The sequence below is a fragment of the Microcaecilia unicolor genome, chromosome 4 (genome assembly GCF_901765095.1).
Source record: "Microcaecilia unicolor chromosome 4, aMicUni1.1, whole genome shotgun sequence".
Classification (NCBI taxonomy): domain Eukaryota; kingdom Metazoa; phylum Chordata; class Amphibia; order Gymnophiona; family Siphonopidae; genus Microcaecilia; species Microcaecilia unicolor.
Window position 1 is genome coordinate 274,422,914 of NC_044034.1, and position 25,512 is coordinate 274,448,425.

General features: G+C 47.5%; 1 protein-coding gene across 2 annotated transcripts in view; it reads right to left on the bottom strand.

Moving 5' to 3' along the window:
* Positions 1-25,512, bottom strand: part of MOSPD2 (motile sperm domain containing 2) — a 162,534-nt gene that overhangs the window by 15,672 nt on the left and 121,350 nt on the right. For both annotated transcript variants that reach the window (XM_030201571.1, XM_030201572.1), the window contains exon 13: positions 21,453-21,582. In XM_030201571.1, coding sequence (XP_030057431.1) covers positions 21,453-21,582 — 130 coding nt within the window. The remainder of the gene's footprint in view (positions 1-21,452; positions 21,583-25,512) is intronic.

Here is a 25,512-nt window from a genome sequence, read left to right on the forward strand (position 1 = left end):
GAAGAACTGACTGCCCATACCGACTGTCGCGTCGGGTATCCTGCTGCAGGCAGTAATGAGATGTGAATGTGTGGACAGATGACCACGTCGCAGCTTTGCAAATTTCTTCAATGGAGGCTGACTTCAAGTGGGCTACCGACGCAGCCATGGCTCTAACATTATGAGCCGTGACATGACCCTCAAGAGCCAGCCCCGCCTGGGCGTAAGTGAAGGAAATGCAATCTGCTAGCCAATTGGATATGGTGCGTTTCCCCACAGCCACTCCCCTCCTATTGGGATCAAAAGAAACAAACAATTGGGCGGACTGTCTGGTGGGCTGTGTCCGCTCCAGATAGAAGGCCAATGCTCTCTTGCAGTCCAATGTGTGCAGCTGACGTTCAGCAGGGCAGGAATGAGGACGGGGAAAAAATGTTGGCAAGACAATTGACTGGTTCAGATGGAACTCCGACACAACCTTTGGCAAGAACTTAGGGTGAGTGCGGAGGACTACTCTGTTATGATGAAATTTGGTGTAAGGGGCCTGGGCTACCAGGGCCTGAAGCTCACTGACTCTACGAGCTGAAGTAACTGCCACCAAGAAAATGACCTTCCAGGTCAAGTACTTCAGATGGCAGGAGTTCAGTGGCTCAAAAGGAGGTTTCATCAGCTGGGTGAGAACGACATTGAGATCCCATGACACTGTAGGAGGCTTGACAGGGGGCTTTGACAAAAGCAAACCTCTCATGAAGCGAACAACTAAAGGCTGTCCTGAGATCGGCTTACCTTCCACACGGTAATGGTATGCACTGATTGCACTAAGGTGAACCCTTACGGAGTTGGTCTTGAGACCAGACTCAGACAAGTGCAGAAGGTATTCAAGCAGGGTCTGTGTAGGACAAGAGCGAGGATCTAGGGCCTTGCTGTCACACCAGACGGCAAACCTCCTCCATAGAAAGAAGTAACTCCTCTTAGTGGAATCTTTCCTGGAAGCAAGCAAGATGCGGGAGACACCCTCTGACAGACCCAAAGAGGCAAAGTCTACGCTCTCAACATCCAGGCCGTGAGAGCCAGGGACCGGAGGTTGGGATGCAGAAGCGCCCCTTCGTCCTGTGTGATGAGGGTCGGAAAACACTCCAATCTCCACGGTTCTTCGGAGGACAACTCCAGAAGAAGAGGGAACCAGATCTGACGCGGCCAAAAAGGAGCAATCAGAATCATGGTGCCTCGATCTTGCTCGAGTTTCAACAAAGTCTTCCCCACCAGAGGTATGGGAGGCTAAGCATACAGCAGACCCTCCCCCCAGTCCAGGAGGAAGGCATCCGATGCCAATCTGCCGTGGGCCTGAAGCCTGGAACAGAACTGAGGGACTTTGTGGTTGGCTCGAGATGCGAAGAGATCTACCAAGGGGGTGCCCCACACCTGGAAGATCTGTCGCACTACACGGGAATTGAGCGACCACTCGTGAGGTTGCATAATCCTGCTCAACCTGTCGGCCAGACTGTTGTTTACGCCTGCCAGATATGTGGCTTGGAGCACCATGCCGTGACGGCGAGCCCAGAGCCACATGCTGACGGCTTCCTGACACAGGGGGCAAGATCCGGTGCCCCCCTGCTTGTTGACGTAGTACATGGCAACCTGGTTGTCTGTCTGAATTTGGATAATTTGGTGGGACAGCCGATCTCTGAAAGCCTTCAGAGCATTCCAGATTGCTCGCAACTCCAGAAGATTGATCTGCAGATCGCGTTCCTGGAGGGACCAGCTTCCTTGGGTGTGAAGCCCATCGACATGAGCTCCCCAGCCCAGGAGAGACGCATCCGTGGTCAGCACTTTTTGTGGCTGAGGAATTTGGAAAGGACGTCCCAGAGTCAGATTGGACCAAATCGTCCACCAATACAGGGATTCGAGAAAACTCGTGGACAGGTGGATTACGTCTTCTAGATCCCCAGCAGCCTGGAACCACTGGGAAGCTAGGGTCCATTGAGCAGATCTCATGTGAAGGCGGGCCATGGGAGTCACATGGACTGTGGAGGCCATGTGGCCTAGCAATCTCAACATCTGCCGAGCTGTGATCTGCTGGGACGCTCGCACCCGGGAGACGAGGGACAACAAGTTGTTGGCTCTCGTCTCTGGGAGATAGGCGCGAGCCGTCCGAGAATCCAGCAGAGCTCCTATGAATTCGAGTCTCTGCACTGGGAGAAGATGGGACTTTGGATAATTTATCACAAACCCCAGTAGCTCCAGGAGGCGAATAGTCATCTGCATGGACTGCAGGGCTCCTGCCTCGGATGTGTTCTTCACCAGCCAATCGTCGAGATATGGGAACACGTGCACCCCCAGCCTGCGAAGTGCCGCTGCTACTACAGCCAAGCACTTTGTGAACACCCTGGGCGCAGAGGCGAGCCCAAAGGGTAGCACACAGTACTGGAAGTGACGTGTGCCCAGCTGAAATCGCAGATACTGTCTGTGAGCTGGCAGTATCGGGATGTGTGTGTAGGCATCCTTCAAGTCCAGAGAGCATAGCCAATCGTTTTCCTGAATCATGGGAAGGAGGGTGCCCATGGAAAGCATCCTGAACTTTTCTTTGACCAGATATTTGTTCAGGGCCCTTAGGTCTAGGATGGGACGCATCCCCCCTGTTTTCTTTTCCACAAGGAAGTACCTGGAATAGAATCCCAGCCCTTCTTGCCCGGATGGCACGGGCTCGACCGCATTGGCGCTGAGAAGGGCGGAGAGTTCCTCTGCAAGTACCTGCTTGTGCTGGAAGCTGTAAGACTGAGCTCCCGGTGGACAATTTGGAGGTTTTGAGGCCAAATTGAGGGTGTATCCTTGCCGGACTATTTGGAGAACCCACTGAGCGGAGGTTATGAGAGGCCACCTTTGGTGAAAAGCTTTCAACCTCCCTCCGACTGGCAGGTCGCCCGGCACTGACACTTGGATGGCGGCTATGCTCTGCTGGAGCCAGTCAAAAGCTCGTCCCTTGCTTTTGCTGGGGAGCCGAGGGGCCTTGCTGAGGCGCACGCTGCTGACGAGAGCGAGCGCGCTGGGGCTTAGCCTGGGCCGCAGGCTGTCGAGAAGGAGGATTGTACCTACGCTTGCCAGAAGAGTAGGGAACAGTCTTCCTTCCCCCGAAAAATCTTCTACCTGTAGAGGTAGAGGCTGAAGGCTGCCGGCGGGAGAACTTGTCGAATGCGGTGTCCCGCTGGTGGAGCTGCTCTACCACCTGTTCGACTTTCTCTCCAAAAATGTTATCCGCACGGCAAGGCGAGTCCGCAATCCGCTGCTGTATTCTATTCTCCAGGTCGGAGGCACGCAGCCATGAGAGCCTGCGATTCACCACACCTTGAGCAGCGGCCCTGGACGCAACATCAAAGGTGTCATACACCCCTCTGGCCAGGAATTTTCTGCACGCCTTCAGCTGCCTGACCACCTCCTGAAAAGGCTTGGCTTGCTCAGGGGGGAGCGCATCAACCAAGCCCGCCAACTGTCGCACATTGTTCCGCATGTGTATGCTCGTGTAGAGCTGGTAGGACTGAATTTTGGCCACGAGCATAGAAGAATGGTAGGCCTTCCTCCCAAAGGAGTCTAAGGTTCTAGAGTCCTTGCCCGGGGGCGCCGAAGCATGCTCCCTAGAACTCTTAGCCTTCTTTAGGGCCAGATCCACAACTCCAGAATCATGAGGCAACTGAGTGCGCATCAGATCTGGGTCCCCATGGATCCGGTACTGGGACTCGATCTTCTTGGGGATGTGGGGATTAGTTAAAGGCTTGGTCCAGTTCGCCAGCAATGTCTTTTTTAGGACATGGTGCATGGGTACAGTGGACGCTTCCTTAGGTGGAGAAGGATAGTCCAGGAGCTCAAACATTTCAGCCCTGGGCTCGTCCTCCACAACCACCGGGAAGGGGATGGCCGTAGACATCTCCCGGACAAAGGAAGCAAAAGACAGACTCTCGGGAGGAGAAAGCTGTCTCTCAGGAGAGGGAGTGGGATCGGAAGGAAGACCCTCAGACTCCTAGTCAGAGAAATATCTGGGATCTTCTTCCTCTTCCCACGAGGCCTCACCCTCGGTGTCAGACACAAGTTCACGGACCTGTGTCTGCAACCGTGCCCGACTCGACTCTGTGGAGCCACGTCCACGATGGGGGCGTCGAGAGGTAGACTCCCTCGCCCGCATCGGCGAAGCTCCCTCCGCCGACGTAGTCGGGGAGCCTTCCTGGGAGGCAACGGCAGCCGGTACCGCACGCGGCACCGACGCCGGAGACCTCACCTCGGGCGATGGGCCAGCCGGCGCCACGCTCGACGGTACCGGTGGCGCAAGCACCGCCGGTACCGGAGGGGTAGGGCGCAACAGCTCTCCCAGAATCTCTGGGAGAACGGCCTGGAGGCTCTCGTTCAGAGCGGCTGCAGAGAAAGGCATGGAGGTCGATGCAGGCGTCGACGTCAGAACCTGTTCCGGGCGTGGAGGCTGTTCCGGGCTGTCCAGAGTGGAGCGCATCGACACCTCCTGAACAGAGGGTGAGCGGTCCTCTCGGTGCCGATGCCTGGTGGGTGCCGACTCCCTCGGTGACCCAGAGCTCTCGGTGCCGACCCGGGAAGGAGACCGATGACGATGCTTCTTCGATTTCTTGGAACGAAGCACGTCACCGGAGCTTCCCGGCACCGACGAGGAGGACGTAGAATCCAGTCGTCGCTTCCTCGGGGCCGAGGCCGAAGGAGGTCGGTCTCGGGGGGGCTGTACCGCAGGAGCCCTCAGGGTAGGGGGAGACCCACCCGAAGGCTCACCGCCACCAGCAGGGGAATGGACAGCCCTCACCTGCACTCCAGACGAAGCATCACCGTCCGAAGACATCAGCAGACGAGGTCCCGGTACCACCGACGTCGATGCAGCTGTCCGATGTCTCAGCGCCGATGCAGAGGGCCGATGCCTCGATGCACTCAATGCACTGGCGGCCGAGGATGAAGCTCTGGACGCTGAAGACGTCGATGCACTCGATACCCCCGGTGCCGATGCCGACGAAGAGCCCGAGAACAAAACGTTCCACTGGGCCAATCTCGCTACCTGAGTCCGCTTTTGCAAAAGGGAACACAGACTACAGGCCTGCGGGTGGTGCCCAGCCCCTAAGCACTGAAGACACGACGCGTGCCTGTCAGTGAGCGAGATGACCCGGGCGCACTGGGTGCACTTTTTGAAGCCGCTGGTAGACTTCGATGTCATGGGCGGAAAAATCACGCCGGCGAGATCAAAAGTCGAAATGGCGGAAAAGGCACCGAAAAAACAAGGGGAAGAAAACTTCGACCCGAGGCCTAAAAGCGGCCTACCCCAACGACGAAAGAAAACTTACTGGGGCGAAAGCTGAAAATAGCGGGGGGGGGGGGGGGGGGGGGGGGGGGGGAGGGAAAAGACCAAGAGTCTTTTCCCCACCAGAAAGGATTAGAATTTTTCTTTTTTCGAAAAACACACGACGAACCGCGCGAGGTCGACTTTGCGGGGGCCCGACACGGCGAAACACGACCCGTACCGAGCGCGGACAAAAGAAGACTGACGAACACGAGCCGGTTCGGGCGGGAAGACGGCCACGCATGCGCGGTGCGCAGGAGCGCGCGAGGACTAGCAAAGGCCTTTGCTAGTTAAGTTTCCGATTGGAGGGGCTGCCGTGGATGTCACCCATCAGTGAGAACAAGCAGCCTGCTTGTCCTCGGAGAATGAGAATTTATTAACATATTTCTTCTAAATAAAAATGGTTCTTCCACTTTTTTCTTAGACAGGGCATAGGAATGTTAGAACAGGAACAGAGTTTTTTTTTTTAACCTGCAGCATGTCCCCCTTTATGTATGTTTATATTTTCTTCACATAGAAAAAAGCAAGGAAAAGAGTTGTTACATAAGTATTGCCATACTGGGACAGACCAAAGGTCCATCAAGCCCAGCATCCTGTTTCCAACAGTGGCCAATCCAGGTCACAAGTACCTGTCAAGATCTTAAATGTTAAGTAGCATTAACTTCTAATTTTGCTAATTTTACATACATAGTACTGGAATGATGGCAAGATGGTGTTGTCTTAATATAAGCATGCATATTCTGATTTGCCTCCTTTCTTTAGAAAAGGAAATTTAAAATATGCCCCTCATAACTGACACACTTTACTTTTTTTTTTTTTTTTTAAAGAAGGGGAACAAAAGGACACAGGACTTCTACAACAGGTTTAAAAAAAACAAACTTTCAGCACCTCCTGTTCTCATACCAGTTTCTGTGTTATTTTTTTCCTAACACATGAATCCAACTAGTAAAATGTAAATAAATTAACAGTGCAAATCATTTTTCGACAGGTACTGTTATATAATTCTAGTAACTTAAATTTTCCAGATCTCTAGAAGCAAAATCTGTGAAATGCTATTTTGCAAAAATGGGGTAAATTCAATTCTATAAGTGGCGCTTAAAAATCAGCACAGAAAATTTTATACGCTGATCATTATTCTATAAAGGGTATGTGTACTTTATGGAATAGCACTTAGGGCATAAACTGCGTCTAACTTTAGGTGCCAGCAATTATGCCTGCAAAAGGAACACTCCTGAAACACCCCTAGCCATGCCCCTAAATTTACACATATTAGGATTTACATGTGGCTCATTTTAGAATATGATCTGCTCGTAAATCCTAATTAAACCAATTAATGTCAATAATTGGTTGTTGGCAGCCAATTGTTGGTATTGATTGGCTTGTTAGTTTCAACAGTTTTTATTAATGAAGCACAAAAATGGTGTTTACATAATGTAAATGTCTCTACAATGAATCAACACTCACCAAGTACCAAAACTTTACGACAGTACTCATCTCCATTAATCTTTTAACTTTATCCCCCCCCCCCCCCTTTGTACTATTAACTGGCATTTAATCAACAAGATCTATTAACAACAATTTCCCTACAACCCTTCCCCCCCATCTTTCCCCTCCACCAATTAACAACCTATATTCAAATGCTTGACCCCCAAAAATATAATCCCCTTCAGGTGTCAGCTGTGTATTCACAAAGCCTTGAATGAAGATCAAACCATAATGCATGAATTTACTCCCCTCCGTAAGAGAGCCAGGGGGCCTGTGGTCTGATGGCCCTCCTACCCCTCCCCGGAAGATGTCCATATCCCACTAGGGGAGGGCTAACATAACTCCAAGTAGACTTCCCCCCCCTATAACCCCCCTCCTAAGCCCTCCCTCCCCCCCCCCCCCCCCCCGCCTTGGTCTGCTCTACAATCTTCCCCAATTCCTAAAAGGTGGTAGAAAAAGACTCTATTCCCATTTAGTTTCCATTAGTTGCCGAGGGAAGCTTGGACAATGCTCCAAGTTTATTAATAATATGACTCCTCGCCCTATGTGACAGGGTGTTAATATATCCTTCCCAGGTAAGGAAAAAATTGCTTTGTGTCCGAGGGCTAATCAGAGAGTCCTGGAGCTCCATCATAAGTAAGTCATGTAAGCGATTCCTCCATTGCCAAAAGGAGGGGTTCAGTTCTTGTGTCCAGTTAGCAAGTATGCACTTCATGCCCACCAAAAAAGCCTTATGGGCCATTATATTCTGGTTTTTCGTACCCCCCTCTACTGGAGCGTGACAACCCAACAGAATACTCGTAGGCTGCTGATTAACCGTTTTCCCTCCTATTTTTTCTAAATATTTAACTATCCTGGTCCAGAAGGCTGTTATAGCTGAGCACTTCCAAAAAGCATGATAGAAATTATTGTCCAGCGCACCACAACGTCTACATTGGGCAGATTCTATGTATCCCATCTGACACAATCGAGACTGAGAGGTATATGCCCTGTGTATCACTCTGACCTGGCATTCTCGAAGGTTTGCATTTTGCGTCCATTTCAGGACTCCTGTCCAACCCTTCAACAAATCTCCCGGTGTGATCCCTCTTTGTGTGTCTGCTGACCACTTTGCTGCCACTTGTGTGAGATCTCCCTGTGGCCTAGCCAGTAACAGCCTTTTATGTAATACGGATATCGAGATAGGATCCTCTGATATCATCTCAAATAATTCCCCCATCTTAGTGGTCAAATCAACACCAAGTGCAGCTCGGGGGAGTGAAGCTATATAATGTCTAAGCTGTTCGTATGCAAAACATACCCCCCAATCTGCAACGTCTAGGTTTAATTCAGCCATTGTTTTAAGATTACCACTGGGCTCCAACCAATAGTGTAGAAATACATTATCCCCTTCCCCCCAGGATCTCACTATAGGACAAATTCTTCTGTAAAGATTCTATTGATTGGCTTGTTAAGCAATTAAGTTGTGTGGGAAAATCAGCTACACACACTGATTACATACACAACTTTAGTCGCCGTTTATAGAATCTGGGGGAATGTCTTGCATGTAGTGGGGCAAGAAGATATGCTGGAAAAGAATATATCATTCTGAAAATCTTTCCTGCCAAGAACTGCCATACTAGGACAGACTAAAGGCCCATCAAGCCCAGCATCCTGTTTCCAACAGTGGCAAGATCACAAAACAGTACAATACATTTTATGCTGCTTATTCTAGAAATACTTTTGTCAAAACAGTAGAACAATTGTGCATAAGTCTTCAATGTGGCATTGTTCTGTATAGGGAAGTCTCATAAGTTGCAGGGGCGTCGGCTAGGACTCTTGTATACCCCTCTTACGCGACAGTTGTAATCATAGACTTTCCCTGCCACCCTCCTGTTTTTTAAGTATTTTTGCTGTGTTATTCAGTAATTAACAGGTAACCACAGAGATTAGACTATTCTTAATGCTGTGAACTAATTGGGAGCTTTTCATTCACAACTGACTTATCTGTATGAGGACAGGCTGTCTCGCTGTTTTGTGCGGCACACAACCCCTTGAAAAAGCCGAGTTGTGCGAAACAGGCACCTGTCGGGGAGAGGCTTGCACTACTGAGAACTAAGCTAAGTAAAGCTAAGTTAAAGTTTTTTCATAAATTGTATCGCAGCCTAGTCAGATAAGTCAGTTGTGAATAAAAAGCTCCCGATTAGTTCACAGCATTAAGAATAGTCTAATCTCTGTGGTTACCTTTTAATTACTGAATAACACAGCAAAAATACTTAAAAGCAGGAGGGTGGCAGGGAAAGTCTATGATTACAACTGTCGCGTAAGAGGGGTATACAAGAGTCCTAGCCGACGCCCTCGCGACTTATGAAACTTCCCTATGCAGAACAATGCCACATTGAAGACTTATGCACAATTGTTCTACTGTTTTGACAAAAGTGTATTCACGCAGTGGTAGTAGAACAGAGCCATTGCAAATTGAGAGGTATTCTAGAAATAAGCAGTGGACTTTCCCCAAGTCCATTTTAGTAATAGTCTATGGACTTTTCCTTGAGGAAGCCCCACTAAGCTAACTGCTTTTACTACATTCTCTGGCAATGAATTCCAGATAATTACACATTAAGCGAAGAAATATTTTCTCCAATTAGTTTTAAATTTACCACTTTATAGCTTCAATGCATCCCCCCTAGTCCTAGTATTTGGAAAGAGTAAACAAGCGCGATTCACGTCTACCCGTTCCACTCCACTTATTATTTTATAGACCTCCCCTCAGCCGTCTTTTCTCCAAGCTAAAGAGCCCCAGCCACTTTAGCCTTTCCTCATAGGAAAGTCGTCCCATCCCCTTTATCACTTGTCCATAAGATCATTTGTATGGTGGACGCAAAGATCTGTATGCGCGTGGCATCATGTTCCAAGGAGGACTGATACTGATGCTGCTTTGCATCCGCTCAATGTATAACATTGGTCCCAGCATCAAAGGCCATCAAAGAGGCACAATCCTTCAACTTCTTTAGGTGGGTAAAGGTCGATATCCAATTCCAATAGTATCTGTCAATGCTGAACCCTGAGGGAAGCTTGAGGTCTTGACATCAATACATACACAGCATTTGGTAAAGCATCTGGGTCCCTGGAGTTCAATGCCTCTGAACTAATAGACATAAATGGAATTCATAAGTACAGAAGAGCCTTCCCTATTGATCATCACAGCCACAAAGTACTCTACATGTCACGAGCTGGCACTTAAAACACCTAAATGATTTGTACCTTAGGCTTAAGCACCAGTTATGACTATCAGCACTTGATATGATCTTGCTGTACCAGCCATATTTTGTTATGAGAGGGCATGGGTGGACAATTATGTTAGGTTAGTGTACATTGAGCTGTATTTTCAAAGCACTTAGACTTATAAAGTTACATAGAGGCTCATTTTCAAAAGAGAACATAAGAACAGCTATAATGGGTCAGACCAATGGTCCATCTAGCACCCGCATTTGCAAACACACCATGATCAGAGGCAAACAATGCCAGAAACAACACACGTGCTGAGGAACAGCGCAAATGACACTCAAATATATACATATGAGTTGAAGCTACAGTGTGGTAAATTTAAAACGAATCGGAGAAAATTTTTCTTCACCCAACGTGTAATTAGACTCTGGAATTCGTTGCCGGAGAACGTGGTACGGGCGGTTAGCTTGACGGAGTTTAAAAAGGGGTTAGATAGATTCCTAAAGGACAAGTCCATAGACCGCTATTAAATGGACTTGGAAAAATTCCGCATTTTTAGGTATAACTTGTCTGGAATGTTTTTACGTTTGGGGAGCGTGCCAGGTGCCCTTGACCTGGATTGGCCACTGTCGGTGACAGGATGCTGGGCTAGATGGACCTTTGGTCTTTCCCAGTATGGCACTACTTATGTACTTATGTACTTATGTACAGACATGGGAATTTCCTATTCCCTCCAATGCATAATGACCAGCGCAGATCCGAGCTGGTGTTAGGTGTCAAAGGCTGACACAAGCTGCCTCTTTGGTATGCAAATCTATCTCCTGCATATTCATAATGGACATCTTGAAAACCTAACTGGATGGGGATTGCCCAGGACAGGTTTTTAAACCCCTGGCCTATGGACACAAACCATATGTAAAACAGTTTCCTGGACACCAGTAAATTAAAGGAGGAGATCTCTAACTTGCAACAGAGGAACCAGAAGAAATGGAAATGCCCATCTTGGAGAGTCAAGAGGAGACAGACATTGTAAGACAACCGCCTAGTGAAAGTTTTATGTAGAGCAACTGGTGGTATATCAAGCAACAATAAATAAACAGAAATAAATAGTTAAGAAGTTGGATGGTGAGCCAATCTAAATAACTTACTTGATACCTTGAAAAGATTTTTTTTTTTTTTGCCAGGGGTGGGGGGGGGGGAGGAAGGGGAAGGCCAGACTGGGGAAGTATTTGTTAGTGTGAAGCAAGCAGTTAGTAGGCTTCCTTCTATTCTTTCCTTAAATCCATGGGAAAGAAAGGGACCTAAAAAGAGATAGTTGGTGTGTTTGTTTTTTCTCACTGGGAGGTTAGTTTGGACTTAAAAGAGAAGTCCCTTTTCTGGACTTTAAAGTAGGGTCTAAAGGAAAAGAAAGTGGATATCTAAAACCCATGAAACAGCAAGAAACAAAGTCCTGTTTTATTAAACTATAAACTGATTGAAGAACTCAATAAAAGAACTCAATATAAAGAGTAGATAGGTTTTTGGTTTTTTTTTTGGAATCCAATTTACCTATGCAGTGACTGCTGGGAGGAACTGGGGTAATCTGAATATGAAAAGTTTGCTGGTAAATTGTTTTCATACAAAAAAGGAAGTAAAAGATAAAAATATTACAGGGCTAAGTTGTAGAAAGTGGAAGCCTAGATGAATGACTTTCAAAATTTTCAAATTCTTTATTAATTTTTAAGTACAATTAAAATAAAAGAAAACAGACAACCAATCCAAAATAGAATAATTGTGGATGTACATAATGTAGCATAAGTTTAGGAGTTAATAAAACGTATCTAAGTGTTTCCAATGATTTTTCCTATGTAATGAACAAGCAGCATTTCAAGTGCCATACCCTCCTATGTAAACAAATTGTGTTCCACCAAGTATTGATGACCAAACATCTGTACAAATTGAAAAGAACAACCCAAAGTGCTAGTGTCGATAAGAAGTAAAATAAGGCAGCATCCTGATTGGAAGGATTTTCATATTGAGGGGTCCTTTTACAAAGCTGCGGCAAAAAGTGGCCTGCAGTACTGTGGGCGCGTGTATTTGGCGCACGCCAGGCCAGTTTTTACCGCTTCTGGGAAAAAGGGCTTTTTTTCGACGGGCTGTGAAAAGGGCCTGTGGTAAAACTGAAACCAGCGCGCACCTATTTACGGCATGAGCCCTTATCACCCACTGATCTAGCGGTAAGGACTCACGCGCTACATGTGTGATGATTGGTTGGCATGTTTGCCAACTGCCGATTAATGCCAGAAACGTCGCTTACGGTAGGAAATAAAAAGACAATTTGTCCCGGCAGTATAGGTGCAAGCCAAATCCAAAATTACTGCCACGGGAGCATGAGCCAAATCCAAAATTAATGTCAGGGGGGCATGCTAGCCCTGCAGTAGTCTCTTTTTGGTGCACGTTGCACGCGAGTAGAGCCTATTACACCTTTGTAAAAGGGCCCCTAAATGTTTTGGAGAAATTGGCGCCTGAAGATCTAATAGCTCTAAAAGTCTATCTCACAATTGTATGCAGGGCCTAACAAGGATAAATCAGATTTAATATTTATTTATTTAAAATATTTTATTAACCACAATCTAGGCAGTGAACAAAATAAAACATACATAAAATCCAAACAAACAAAACATAAAATAACAAAAACATTACGAGGTGTATTTTAAAAACACTAGACTTACAAAGTTACGTGGAGGGGCATAATCGAAAGGGACATCCAAGTTTTGATGAGGACGTCCTCGCAAAATGTCCCGATGCAGGGGCGGGGAAACCCGTATTATCGAAACAAGATGGACGTCCCATCTTTCGTTTCGATAATACGATCAGGGACGTCCAAATCTTGAAATTCTGGTCATCTTTAGAAATGGTCGTCCCTAGACTTGGTCATTTCTGATTTTCGGCGATAATGGAAACCAAGGACATCCATCTCAGAAATGACCAAATGCAAGCCCTTTGGTCATGGGAGGAGCCAGCATTTGTACTGCACTGGTCCCCCCTGACATGCCAGGACACCAACCGGGTACCCTAGGGGGCACTGCAGTGGACTTCAGAAATTGCTCCCTGGTACATAGCTCCCTTACCTTGTGTACTGAGCCCCCCCCCCCCCCCCCACAAAAGCCCACTATCCACAACTATACACCACTACCACAGCCCTTACAGGTCAAGGGGGGCACACAGATGTGGGTACAGTGGGTTTGTGGTGGGTTTTGGAGGGCTTGCTGTTTCCTCCACAAACGTAACAAGTAGGGGGGGTGGTATGGGCCTGGGTCTGCCTGCCTGAAGTGCACTGCACCCACTAAAACTACTCCAGGTACCTGCATATTGCTGTGATGGACCAGAGTATGACATCTGAGACTGGCATAAAGGCTGGCAATCAATATTTGTAAAAATGTTTTTTTTGAGGGTAGGAGGGGGTTAGTGACCACTGGGGGAGTAAGGGGAGGTGATCCCTGATTCTCTCCAGGATTTCGGGCACCTTTTTGTGCCTTGGTTGTGAGAAAAACTCGACCAGGTAAAGTCATCCAAGTGCTCATCAGGGACGTCATTTTTTTTTCCATTATGGGTTGAGGACGTCCTAGTGTTAGGCACGCCCAAGTCCCGCCTTCGCTAAGCCTCCGATACGCCCCCTTGAACTTTAGCCGTCCCTGCGACGTAAAGCAGTTGGGGACGTCCAAAATTGACTTTCGATTATACCGATTTGGACAACCCTGTGAGAAGGACGTCCATCTTCTGATTTGTGTTGAAAGATGGGCGTCCTTCTCTTTCGAAAATGAGCCCGATAGCTCTTGCTTGTCCTGTTTGTCCTAATTAGATTGTAAGCTCTGTCGAGCAGGGACTGTCTCTTCCTGTTCAAGTGTACAGCGCTGCATACGTCTAGTAGCGCTATAGAAATTATAAGTAGTAGTAGTAGTAACTTTGTAAGTCTAACACCCCCCCCCCCCCTCCCGTTTACTTATGCTAGCACGCCTTAGTAAACAGAGCCCTAAATAAGCAAACTGCCATGCTTAAGTGCACTATGTCTGAATGAAGAAATAAGAAATATTCTTTCAGCTGTTTTCTAAACTGAAGCATTGAATTAACACTTCGCAGCTCATATGGTAATGTGTTCCAAAGTTTCTGGGTGAGAAGAATTCATTATAAAATTACCTTGAATATGTATGTAAAGCCACTTCAGTTATACTTTACCATAGGACACAAGCAGGCTAATTTTCGAAAGAAAAGGACGCCTACCTTTCCACACAAATCGGAAGATGGGTGTCCTTCTCACAGTGTCGCCCAAATCGGCATAATCGAAAGCTGATTTTGGGCGTCCCCAACTGCTTCCCGTTGCGGGGATGACCAAAGTTCCCGGGGGTGTGTCAGAGGCGTAGCGAAGGCGGGACTTTGGCATGCCTAACACATGGGCGTCCTCGACCCATAATGGAAAAAAAAGGGCGTCCCTGACAAGCACTTGGACGACTTTACCTGGTCCTGTTTTTCTTACGACCAAGCCACAAAAAGGTGGCTTGGTCGTAAGAAGTGGGCGGTTATGCTCGTGGCTCCTTCAGTTCTGTGGAAAAGGTACAAAAACTTCTACAACTGAAGTATGGCTGGAAAATATCAAGTCACCAAAGCTGCTGTTCTGGTTACAGTGTCTGGCTTTGTCTAGACAGAAAGCATGATCGAAGTCCATCAGCTCCAGCTCATTCCAATCCATCAGCTCCAGCTTGTTACAGTCCTCCTGATCCAGCTGGTTCCAGTCCGTCTGCTCCAGCTTATTCCAGTCCGCATGTTCCAGCTCATTCCAGTCCGTCTGCTCCAGCTTGTTCCTGCCTGCTCCAAACTACTCCAGCTTGTTCCAGTCCGGCTGCTGAGCTGCTGTGCTCTCCACCGCATTCACCTGTTCCTGCCTGTCTGCTAGCCAATCAATCAACCAACCTCCAACTGATCCCAGCTTGTTCCAGTCCTGCTCCTGAGCTCTCCACCACACTCACCTGTTCCTGCCTGCCTGCTAGCCATTCAACCAACCTGCCAGCTTGTTCCAGTCCTGCTGCTGTGCTCTCCACCACACTCTCCTGTTCCTGCCTGCCTGCTAGCCAATCAGCCAACCTGCCTATCAGCCTTTCAACTTGCCCATCAACAACCTGCTGTTGAGCTCTCCATCGCACTCACCTGTCCCTGCCTGCCTCCCTGCTAGCTGTCAACAACCTGCTGCCGAGCTCTCCACCGCACTCACTTGTTCCTGACTGCCTGCCTCCTTGCCTCCCTCCTTGCTAGCCTGTCAGCCCACCGACTTACCTACTCGCCAGCTCACCTATCCCTGCTTGCCTGTCTCCCTCCCCTCTAGCTTGTCAGCCCATTGAATTACCTGCTCGCCAGCCCATCAACTTCCTCTGAACCCATCTACCAACCTACCTGCCTCAGTCACTACTGCCTCAGTCACTATTTATGGCACCTGTACACATTCTCTTCCTTGCCCTATCCCTGCCTAATCTTTTTCCCCTCCCCTTACCGCTGTCTACCACTAGAACTCACTGCCCACCCATGTACTCTCCAGTCCTACTCACTACTGCAATACCCTATTCACCCCCGTCCCTAACTACCTCACCATCTCTCGTCCTCCTCCTCCTTCCTAGCTCTCAACCTTCAACAATTCCTTCCTACCATTAACCCATCCCCATTCCTCCTAAATGCATCCCGTCTTTGTCGCCCTAACTCCCCCACCCTCCTCCGCACTCTCTTGCTCCTCCTCCTGCTATCCGCAGGAGACATCAATCCCAATTCAGGTCCCCCCCACCTGTCATCGTCCTATCCATGCAAACGATTCATGGATATCTCCAATCTCATCTCTATTCCCCTCCTCCCCCCTCTTCCCTCCCCTTCTCATGTGCCCTGTGGAATGCCCGATCGGTCGGCAACAAACTTCCCTTCACCCACGATCTCTTCATCTCTCGCTCCCTTCATCTGCTCGCCCTAACTGAAACCTGGCTCTCCCCTGATGACTCTGCCTCAGTCGCAGCCCTATGCCATGGAGGTTCTCTCTTCTCCCACACTCCCCGCCCAGTTGGCCGTGGTGGAGGCGTCGGGTTACTACTCTAACATCCTCCTTCAACCTCCAGCTGTGCTCCACCACCCCTACTCATCGAAATGGCCATTGTCTCGACCTCGTCCTCTCCTCTTCCGACTCACCCTCCAATTTTCAGGCCTCAGCTCTTCCTCTCTCTGATCATCACCTGATCACCTTCACACTTCTTCACCCCCCCTCAGCTCCGCCCAACATTAACCACTACTTCCAGGAATCTCCAGGCTATTGACCCTCCCACCTTATCCTCTAGTATTTCTAATTTCCTCCCTTCCATCATGTCCTCCGAGTCTGTCGACAAGGCTGTCTCCGCTTACAATGCCACTCTCTCCTCTGCTCTGGACACCCTCGCACCATCCATCTCCCGTCCCACAAGGCATACTAATCCCCAGCCCTGGTTGACCCCTTGCATCCGTTACCTTCGCTCCTGTGCCCGATCTACTGAACGCCTCTGGAGGAAATCTCGCACCTATTCAGATTTCCTTCATTACAAATTCATGCTATCCTCCTTCCAGTCCTCCCTATTCCCTGCCAAACAGGACTATTACACCCAATTGACCAACTCTCTCAGCTCCAACCCTCATCGTCTCTTCGCCACCCTTAACTCCCTCCTCAAGGTGCCCTCTGCTCCCACTCCCCCTCACTCTCTCCTACTTCCGCGACAAGGTGCAAAAGACCAACCTTGAGTTCACTACCAAGCCACCTCCTCCCCTTCACCCTTCAACCCTCTCCCTCAACCAACCAACCCTGGCCTCTTTCTCCTCCTTCCCTGATATCACCGAGGAGGAAACCGCCCGCCTTCTTTCCTCCTCGAAATCCACCACCTGTTCCTCTGATCCCATCCCCACCAACTTACTTAACACCATCTCTCATACTATCACCCCTCCATCTGTCATATCCTCAACCTCTCTCTCCACTGCGACTGTCCCTGACACCTTCAAGCACGCCGTAGTCACACCTCTCCTCAAGAAACCATCACTTGACCCTACCTGTCCCTCCAACTACCGCCCCATCTCCCTCCTACCCTTCCTCTCCAAAATACTTGAGTGTGCCGTTTACAGCCGCTGCCTTGATTTTCTCTCCTCTCAAGCCATCCTCAATCCGCTTCAATCCGGTTTTCGCCCTCTACACTCAACAGAAACAGCACTCTCTAAAGTCTGCAATGACTTATTCCTTGCCAAATCCAGAGGCCACTACTCCATCCTCATCCTCCTCGATCTATCCGCCGCTTTTGACACTGTCAATCATGACTTACTTCTTGCCACACTGTCCTCATTTGGGTTCCAGGGCTCTGTCTTCTCCTGTTTCACCTCCTATCTCTCCCACCGTACCTTCAGAGTACACTCTCATGGATCCTCCTCCACCCCCATCCCGCTCTCTGTTGGAGTTCCCCAGGGATCTGTCCTTGGACCCCTTCTTTTTTCAATTTACACCTCTTCCCTGGGTTCACTGATCTCATCCCATGGTTTCCAGTATCATTTTTACGCTGACGACACCCAGCTGTATCTTTCCACGCCAGACATCACCGCGGAGACCTAGGCCAAGGTATCGGCCTGCTTATCCGACATTGCTGCTTGAATGTCCAACCACCACCTGAAACTGAACATGGCCAAGCCGAGCTTATCGTCTTACTACTACTACTATTTAGCATTTCTATAGCGCTACAAGGCGTACGCAGCGCTGCACAAACATAGAAGAAAGACAGTCCCTGCTCAAAGAGCTTACAATCTAATAGAGACAAAATAAATAAAGTAAGCAAATCAAATCAATTAATGTGAACGGGAAGGAAGAGAGGAGGGTAGGTGGAGGCGAGTGGTTACAAGTGGTTACGAGTCAAAAGCAATGTTAAAGAGGTGGGCTTTCAGTCTTCCCACCAAAACCCACTTCTCCTCTTCCTCCGCTCTCGATCTCAGTTGATAACACACTCATCTGCCCTGTCTCATCTGCCCGCAACCTCGGAGTCATCTTCGACTCCTCTGCGCATATCCAGCAGACAGCCAAGACCTGTCGCTTCTTCCTCTTTAACATCAGCAAAATTCGCCCCTTCCTCTCTGAGCACACCACCCGAACTCTCATCCACGCTCTCATTACCTCTCGCCTTGACTACTGCAACCTACTCCTCACTGGCCTCCCACTTAACCACCTATCCCCCCTTCAATCCGTTCATAACTCTGCTGCACGTCTTATATTCCGCCAGAACCGATATACTCATATCACCCCTCTCCTTAGGTCACTTCACTGGCTTCCAATCAGATACCGCATTCAGTTCAAGCTTCTCCTTCTTACCTACACTCAGTATGCAGCCCCTCATTAGCTCTCTACCCTCATCTCCCCTTACGTTCTCGCCCGAAACCTCCGCTCACAGGACAAATCCCTCCTCTCAGTACCCTTCTTCACCATCGCCAACTCCAGGCTCCGCCCATTCTGCCTCGCCTCACCCTATGCTTGGAATAAACTTCCTGAGCCCTTACGCCAAGCCCCCTCCCTACCCATCTTCAAATCCTTACTCAAAGCCCACCTCTTCAATGTTGCTTTCGGCACCTAACCTCTATACCTTTCAGGAAATATAGACTGCTCCAGTTTGATGACCCCTACTTGACTAACTGTACATTTGTCCTTTAGATTGTAAGCTCTTTGAGCAGGGACTGTCCTTCTATGTTGAATTGTACAGCGCTGCGTAACCCTAGTAGCGCTTTAGAAATGTTAAATAGTAGTAGTAGTAGTAGGTGCCCGAACTGACCAGATGACCACCAAAGAGAATCGAGGATCACTTTCCCTTACTCCCCCAGTGGTCACTAACCTCCTCACACCCTCAAAAAACATCTTTCAAAATATTTTGTGCCAGCCTCAAATGTCATACTCAGGTCCATCACAGCAGTATGCAGGTCCCTGGAGCAGTTTTAGTGGGTGCAGTGTACTTCAGAGAGGCGGACCCAGGCCCATCCCCCCGCCTACCTGTTACACTTGTGGTGGTAAATCTGAGTCCTCCAAAACCCACTGTACCCATATCTAGGTGCCCCCTTCACCTGTAAGGGCTATGGTAGTGGTGTACAGTTGTGGGTAATGGGTTTTGGGGGGCTCAGCAAACAAGGTAAGGGAGTTATGTACCTGGGAGCAATTTAGGAAGTCCACTGCAGTGCCCCCTAGGGTGCCCGGTTGGTGTCCTGGCATGTCAGAGGGACCAGTGCACTATGAACGCTGGCTCCTCCCACGACCAAAGGGCTTCCATTTGGTCGTTTCTGAGATGGGTGTTCTTGGTTTCCATTATCGCCGAAAATCAGAAATGACCAAGTCTAGGGATGACCATCTCTAAGGACGACCTAAATTTCAAGATTGGGCGTCCCTGACAGTATTATCAAAACGAAAGATGGATGTCTATCTTGTTTCGATAATACGGGTTTCCTTGCCCCTCCATCGGGACGTTTTGCGAGGACATGCTCAGCAAAACTTGGGCATTCCTTTCGATTATGCCCCTCCATGTGTCTCTAATGGCAGAGTTGGGATGGGGTTTGAACTTCCAGGCAAACTTTAGAATTTTCAAATCGCTGTTCATAATTTCTTCTTGAAAATTACATGTGCACTAAAACTGTAGATGGAAACGTGTGCATATAGCTTTGGTGGGGTAATTTCAAATGAACATATGCCTGCACATTTCCCTTGAAAACTGGTGTAACTTATGCACATATGTGTCCATTTCCTCTCCCACATCTAACCTGGAAAAAAGTTTAGCTGGATACTAAATTGTATGACCAATATGTTAAAAATTCTGCAAGGGGAATTTAAAATCAGTGGTTTGGGCAGCCGCCAAAATTATCTGGAGAAACTACTTTAAATGTTGACATTCATATAATATGTGACAGTCTCTGGGAAATAGTGACTAAAGTCTCGGATCTAAAATGTTGAGAATGACCAGTTTTTCATGTCATGGGTTCAACAAGCAGTCTGCAAAAGCTACATGTTTGAACTTCTGTAACTTTTTTAATTTTTTGGGTTACATAAAAGGATTGGGAGGCGGTTTGTATTATAAATTGTTTGCTCTAACAGAATTCATTAAAATCTCATTTTTTGTTTCTGGTGACTTTAGTCACCTTTTCCCAGACGTGGTCACATATATCTGGCTCTTCCGGTGCTAAATCAGTCCAATCCTCTAGATTTTATTTGTATGCAGCTCAACATCAGAACTTTTCACAATTATGTACTCACCATTCATATAACTTTTATATTAAAATATATTATAATGAATATAAAAATTATGAGGCCATTTCACTAAGATGTGCTAAGAAATGGGTTTAACGCATTTTGACGCAGAACTTTCCTGCATGCTAAGCCCATTTGTAACATGTCCCTAAAACAGGACTTTTTTTTTTCTTCAGGTCCCAAGCTAATATTTCCATTAGCGCGTGAGTCCTGCAAAATTAAATTGGGAACACTTACTGCCTCCTATTTGGAAGGCATTAAGGAGGTCTTTTAATAGGGTGTGATAGCTTTTTTTTTAGCACACACTAAAAATAAGCTGGTGCTACACGCCGAGATGCCCATAGGACTATAATAGGCATCTCAGCATTTAGTGCCAGCTGATTTTTAGCGTGGGCCATATTCTATAACTAGGAACGTACATTTCAGAATGCCCACGAAACACCCATTTCCTTGCCTATAACCATTCCCCTTTTTGCCTGTGTGCGTTAGAAGTTTGGCGCACATCATTACAGAATACACTTAGTGACTTGTGCAACTAAATTCTAATCAGTGGCAATTAGCGCTCATTATTGCTTGTTAAGCGCTGTAATCAGTGCTCATTAGCTTGTTAAGCTACACACAGTTATAGAATTCACGCCAAAAAGTCACGCTATAGAGAATCCAGGGGTAAGCGTACACTAGGGCTTAGCATTAGACCCCTGTTAATTTCGAATATATTTTAGATGTTCTCCCTTTATAAACTAGACATGTTAATACCATAAAATTCAGTCACAGAAGACGGGGTAAAAACAGCATACAAGCATAAACAGAAAAAAATGCAACACTGGGCATTCAGAATAGAGAAAATGGTTGTCCTTTAATCTGAAAATGACCCGACACGAGCCGTGTTTCGGCGTACAAACGCCTGCCTCAGGGGTCAGAATGGTTCTTATGTGTTTAATATGGAATAATGGAAATGAACCACGAAGTTAGGGCATATTGCCCACTACGTTGTGATTGTTCTATTAATCAAACAGAACGTGGCTCATTTCCATTATTCCATATTAAACACATTAAGAACCATTCTGACCCCTGAGGCAGGCGTTTGTACGCCGAAACACGGCCCGTGTCGGGTCAATACCACAAAATTAGACAAATTCAAATTAGTCTACAGTTTACCTATGCTCCATCACTTTGTTTCTCTGAACCTCTTTCCAAAACAGAGCCAAATCAGATGCACCAAATCCAGAAGCCTGATCTATTTCTGCTGCCACGACAAGGAAACGGTCCTGTAAAGAAGCAGTACAGCCTACAAGAACAAGAAAAAAAAGTGTTTTCACTAAATCTCTCTTTTAACATACTTAAATATTAGTAAAACAAATTGAAAACATCTACATAAGTAATACTTAAGATCATGTGAGTGATCCCATTATTCTGTTTTCAAACTGCTTCATTTCCCATCTGCACATTCACTGTATAATACTTGACAAATGAAAGCAGAACAGTGTGCCCCATAACCAGTGCGTTATGATGAAGATTGCAGTATTTAGATGCTAGAAAAATGGATAACACATCTCAGTGCTTAAGTAATGAAAAGAACTTATGAAAGTTTAGCTGTGTTCCTCCAGCTAATAATGCCGTACTCCAAGTAACAGTCTTTTCTCTCAAAACTATTAGTATACACTATTCTTTATTGTAACTTGCTTTACTTTTATTACCATCAGCACACTTTATGCATAAGTACTTCCTGCTTGTCCTGCATAATAATGATAACAATAACTTATAACTCTGATTATCTAATCAATAAACCATTCATACAATCATTCATACCGCGATGAACTGAGCCCTTCTGCGCCACCCCCACTCATTTGTGTGACCACATGGTTAAGAATACATTTCTAGTTACAATATGTTTCTCAACAGATGATTCTATTACCTATTCAAAGTTCTTAATTCAACATATCTCTCCAAATTTTCTCTCTGACGAGTCTCTTCTTTAAACCATGCTTCTCAGTTGTATTTTTCCTTGGCATTTTTATAAGTGGTGCATTCAGTACTCAGTCTTAGCTTTATGCAACACTCTGAACAAAGTCTTTGTGCATTTAGATCCTCAGTAGAACCTACCGATTTGGAAATAGCGAGCGATGCTCAAAGGAAATATATGCAAAAGAGCAGCACGCAATTTCAGCAAGCAACTTGGTAGGGAAAGTGCTTAGCACACTGTCGGGTTCTCGAGGCAGAACCGGAATTCGTGAGACCTTGGACCACTGCCGAGGAGCAGCAGAGGCAGGCAAGACCACCCTGGAACCCGATACAAGGAAGAGCAGGACTGGAACTCCGGACTGGAGTAGCAACTGAGGCGGGCAAACTAGATCAGGCAGAACAGGAACAGCTTCACCTGCGCTTGACCACCGTTCCTCAGGAGTTGAGCCCCTGAGTGCAGGTGGCCGGCAGGACTTGCAGGACAGGACAGTAACTGAAGGCCCAGAGGACCCCCTCTGGGTCTAGGATACACAAGGGAGACTTGGCTAGGTACTAGACTAGGACTGAAGGCTGCTACGCAACCACTAGGCAAGAACACAAGACAGACTAAGCGGACAGGGTAAACACAAAGGCTAGGCGGAAACAAGGGCTCGGATATACATGCAAGCTTGGCAGAAGCCGAAGTTAGGAGGTACATACCAGCTTGACAGAAGCAGGGGTCAGGACATACATACAAGCTTGGCTGAAGCGGGATTCAGAATAGGCAGACAAGCTTGGCAGAAACGGGGTTCAGAATAAGCATACAAGCTTGGCAGAAACGGGGTTCAGGATATACAGGCAAGCTTGGCAGAAACAGGGCTCAGGAGAAACACACAAGCTGGGCAGAAACAGGGGGACAGGATATACACACAAGCTGGGAAAAGCAGGGCTCAGGCTATACACACAAGCTGGGCAGAAGCACACAGAGAGTACCCGGGTTCAGGCAGTAGTCAGAGACAGGCAGCAAGCAGAGAATATCCGGGTTCAGGCAATAGTCAGAGACAGGCAGCAAGCAGTAGACAGGAGAATAAACCAGGAACTAGCAGAGTCTTTGGGCAGGCTGAAGACAGTAGAATCAGGGATACCAGAGTCTTGGAGCAGGCAGTAGACAGGAGAATAAACCAGGAACTAGCCGAGTCTTTGGGCAGGCTGCAGACAGTAGAATAAACCAGGAATAGCAAGCTAAAGGCTGAAGCTACAGTAGCTCCAAACACAAACAGGGAACAAACAAAGGCTGAAGCTTCAGTAGCTCCACACACAGAGTGAAGCACCAGAAGGACAAGCAGTCCACAAACACAACAAGCAGAAGGGCAAGAGCCCAGAGCAAGGCTATGTAGCAGAGCAACAGTACACTGACTAACCTGACGACCTTTTGGCAATGCAAAGGCCTTGAATGCCAGTGCAGCACTTCCTTATAAAGGCTCTCACAGATGATGTCACCTACAGCAGGACAGAAGGAGGAAACACACTGACACCAAAGAGAGGCTTGAAACACATAGGAAGTGAGCACACAGGAAGGACAGACAGGAGCCATCTTGGAAGCTGGAACAGAACAGGCGGAAACCATCTTAGATGCTGGCCAGGCAGGAGCCATCTTGGAAGTTGGAACAGAACAGGCGGAAGCCATCTTAGATGCTGGCCACGCAGGAGCCATCTTGGAAGCTGGAACAGAACAGGCGGAAGCCATCTTAGATGCTGGCCACGCAGGAGCCATCTTGGAAGCTGGCCACGCAGGAGCCATCTTGGAAGCTGGCCAGGCAGGAGCCATCTTGGAAGCTGGCCAGGCAGGAGCCATCCCGGAAGCTACACTTCGAGGGATCAGGTGAGCAAAAGAGGAGTCACGACCATGGACGTGACACATAAACAGAACAGTATCTCGGTAAATTATCCCTGTTTTGCGCATGTGATAGGGATGGCATACTCTTTCCTTTCCCTTGCAGTACTTGCTGGCTCCACTGTCCCTGTCTCCTTTCTATAGCAATGCTTTGGTGCTGGCTCCACCTTCCTCCTGCAGCTTACTTGCCTTTCCTCTGCCTCCAATGATATTGCTTGGGAATCTTTTTGCTGAAAGCACCCCCCCCCCCCAGCTAACATCATAGCTGACATCACAGGGGACATCCCTAGCTGATTGGCTGTCTGTTTCTCCACCCCTAAGCTCTTCTCTGCTGTCCAACACTGCTAAGCCCCCCCCAGCTGTTTCTATGCCCCTCTAAGCTGTTCTCTCCTCTCAGACACTGTTTGTTATTGAAAAAAATCTCCTCCTTGCTGAAAGACCCCACCCCAGCTGTTTCTCTGCTCTCTGACAAGTTTTTCTATTGAAAAATGCAAGCAGACTGCTCCTCCCAGAAGTCTCCCTCATAAGACAATAACTCCAGAGGTAACAGAAAATTTTGCACATTAACTAGTTCTTTTTGTGCATCACTTGGAAATGTCTGTGCATCATTCAGAATGCTCATTTTAATACGAATAAGCTCTTTGTAATACATTTGCATAGGATTATTGTTAGCTGCTACCCCAGATGGTAAAAACCATGCAGAACACCTTTGTGCATTAGACACTGAATAACATTATCACTAGACTTTCTAGAACCAGTTTAAATCAGGCGTTGTAGCATGGTCAGTCCACCTCTGATGTATGTTCCAGAAACAGATCTAAATAAGAACATCCTTCTTTTTAGACTTGAACATTTCTTCCTCTTCGGTAATTGCTGTTGGTCATTCTGATTTTGGGCCCACTCTAATCCTGCCCAAACACACCGACAACATGCCCCCTTGCTGTCTGGATGTATGGCAGCACAATTGGGAAAACTGGGATTTGGACATTTTAAGCACATGGACGTCCAATTTCAGCATTTTGGGACATCCATATGCTTCAAAAATAAGCGCCATAGGCACTTATGTTGCCTTTATAAACAGGCTTAATACAAGCCACTTGTTTGATGATCTTGGATAAGAACCTTTTTACACAACTACCTACAAGGAAAGCCATTTTCCATGAAGGTTTAAGTGTAGAAAAGGTCCCTTTTAAAAACTGCACTACACCATTTGTAGGTGAAAGGGGTAGCACTGTGGGTGTATATGATTGGGGGGGGGGGGGGGGAGAGATAGAAGTATACACAAGGATTTCATTTTTGAGTCTTAGTGCCTCCCTCCCTCCTCCTCCCTTTCTCCACTTCATCAGCCCAACAGCTAAATTTTGACAGCAAAGCTCCATAGGC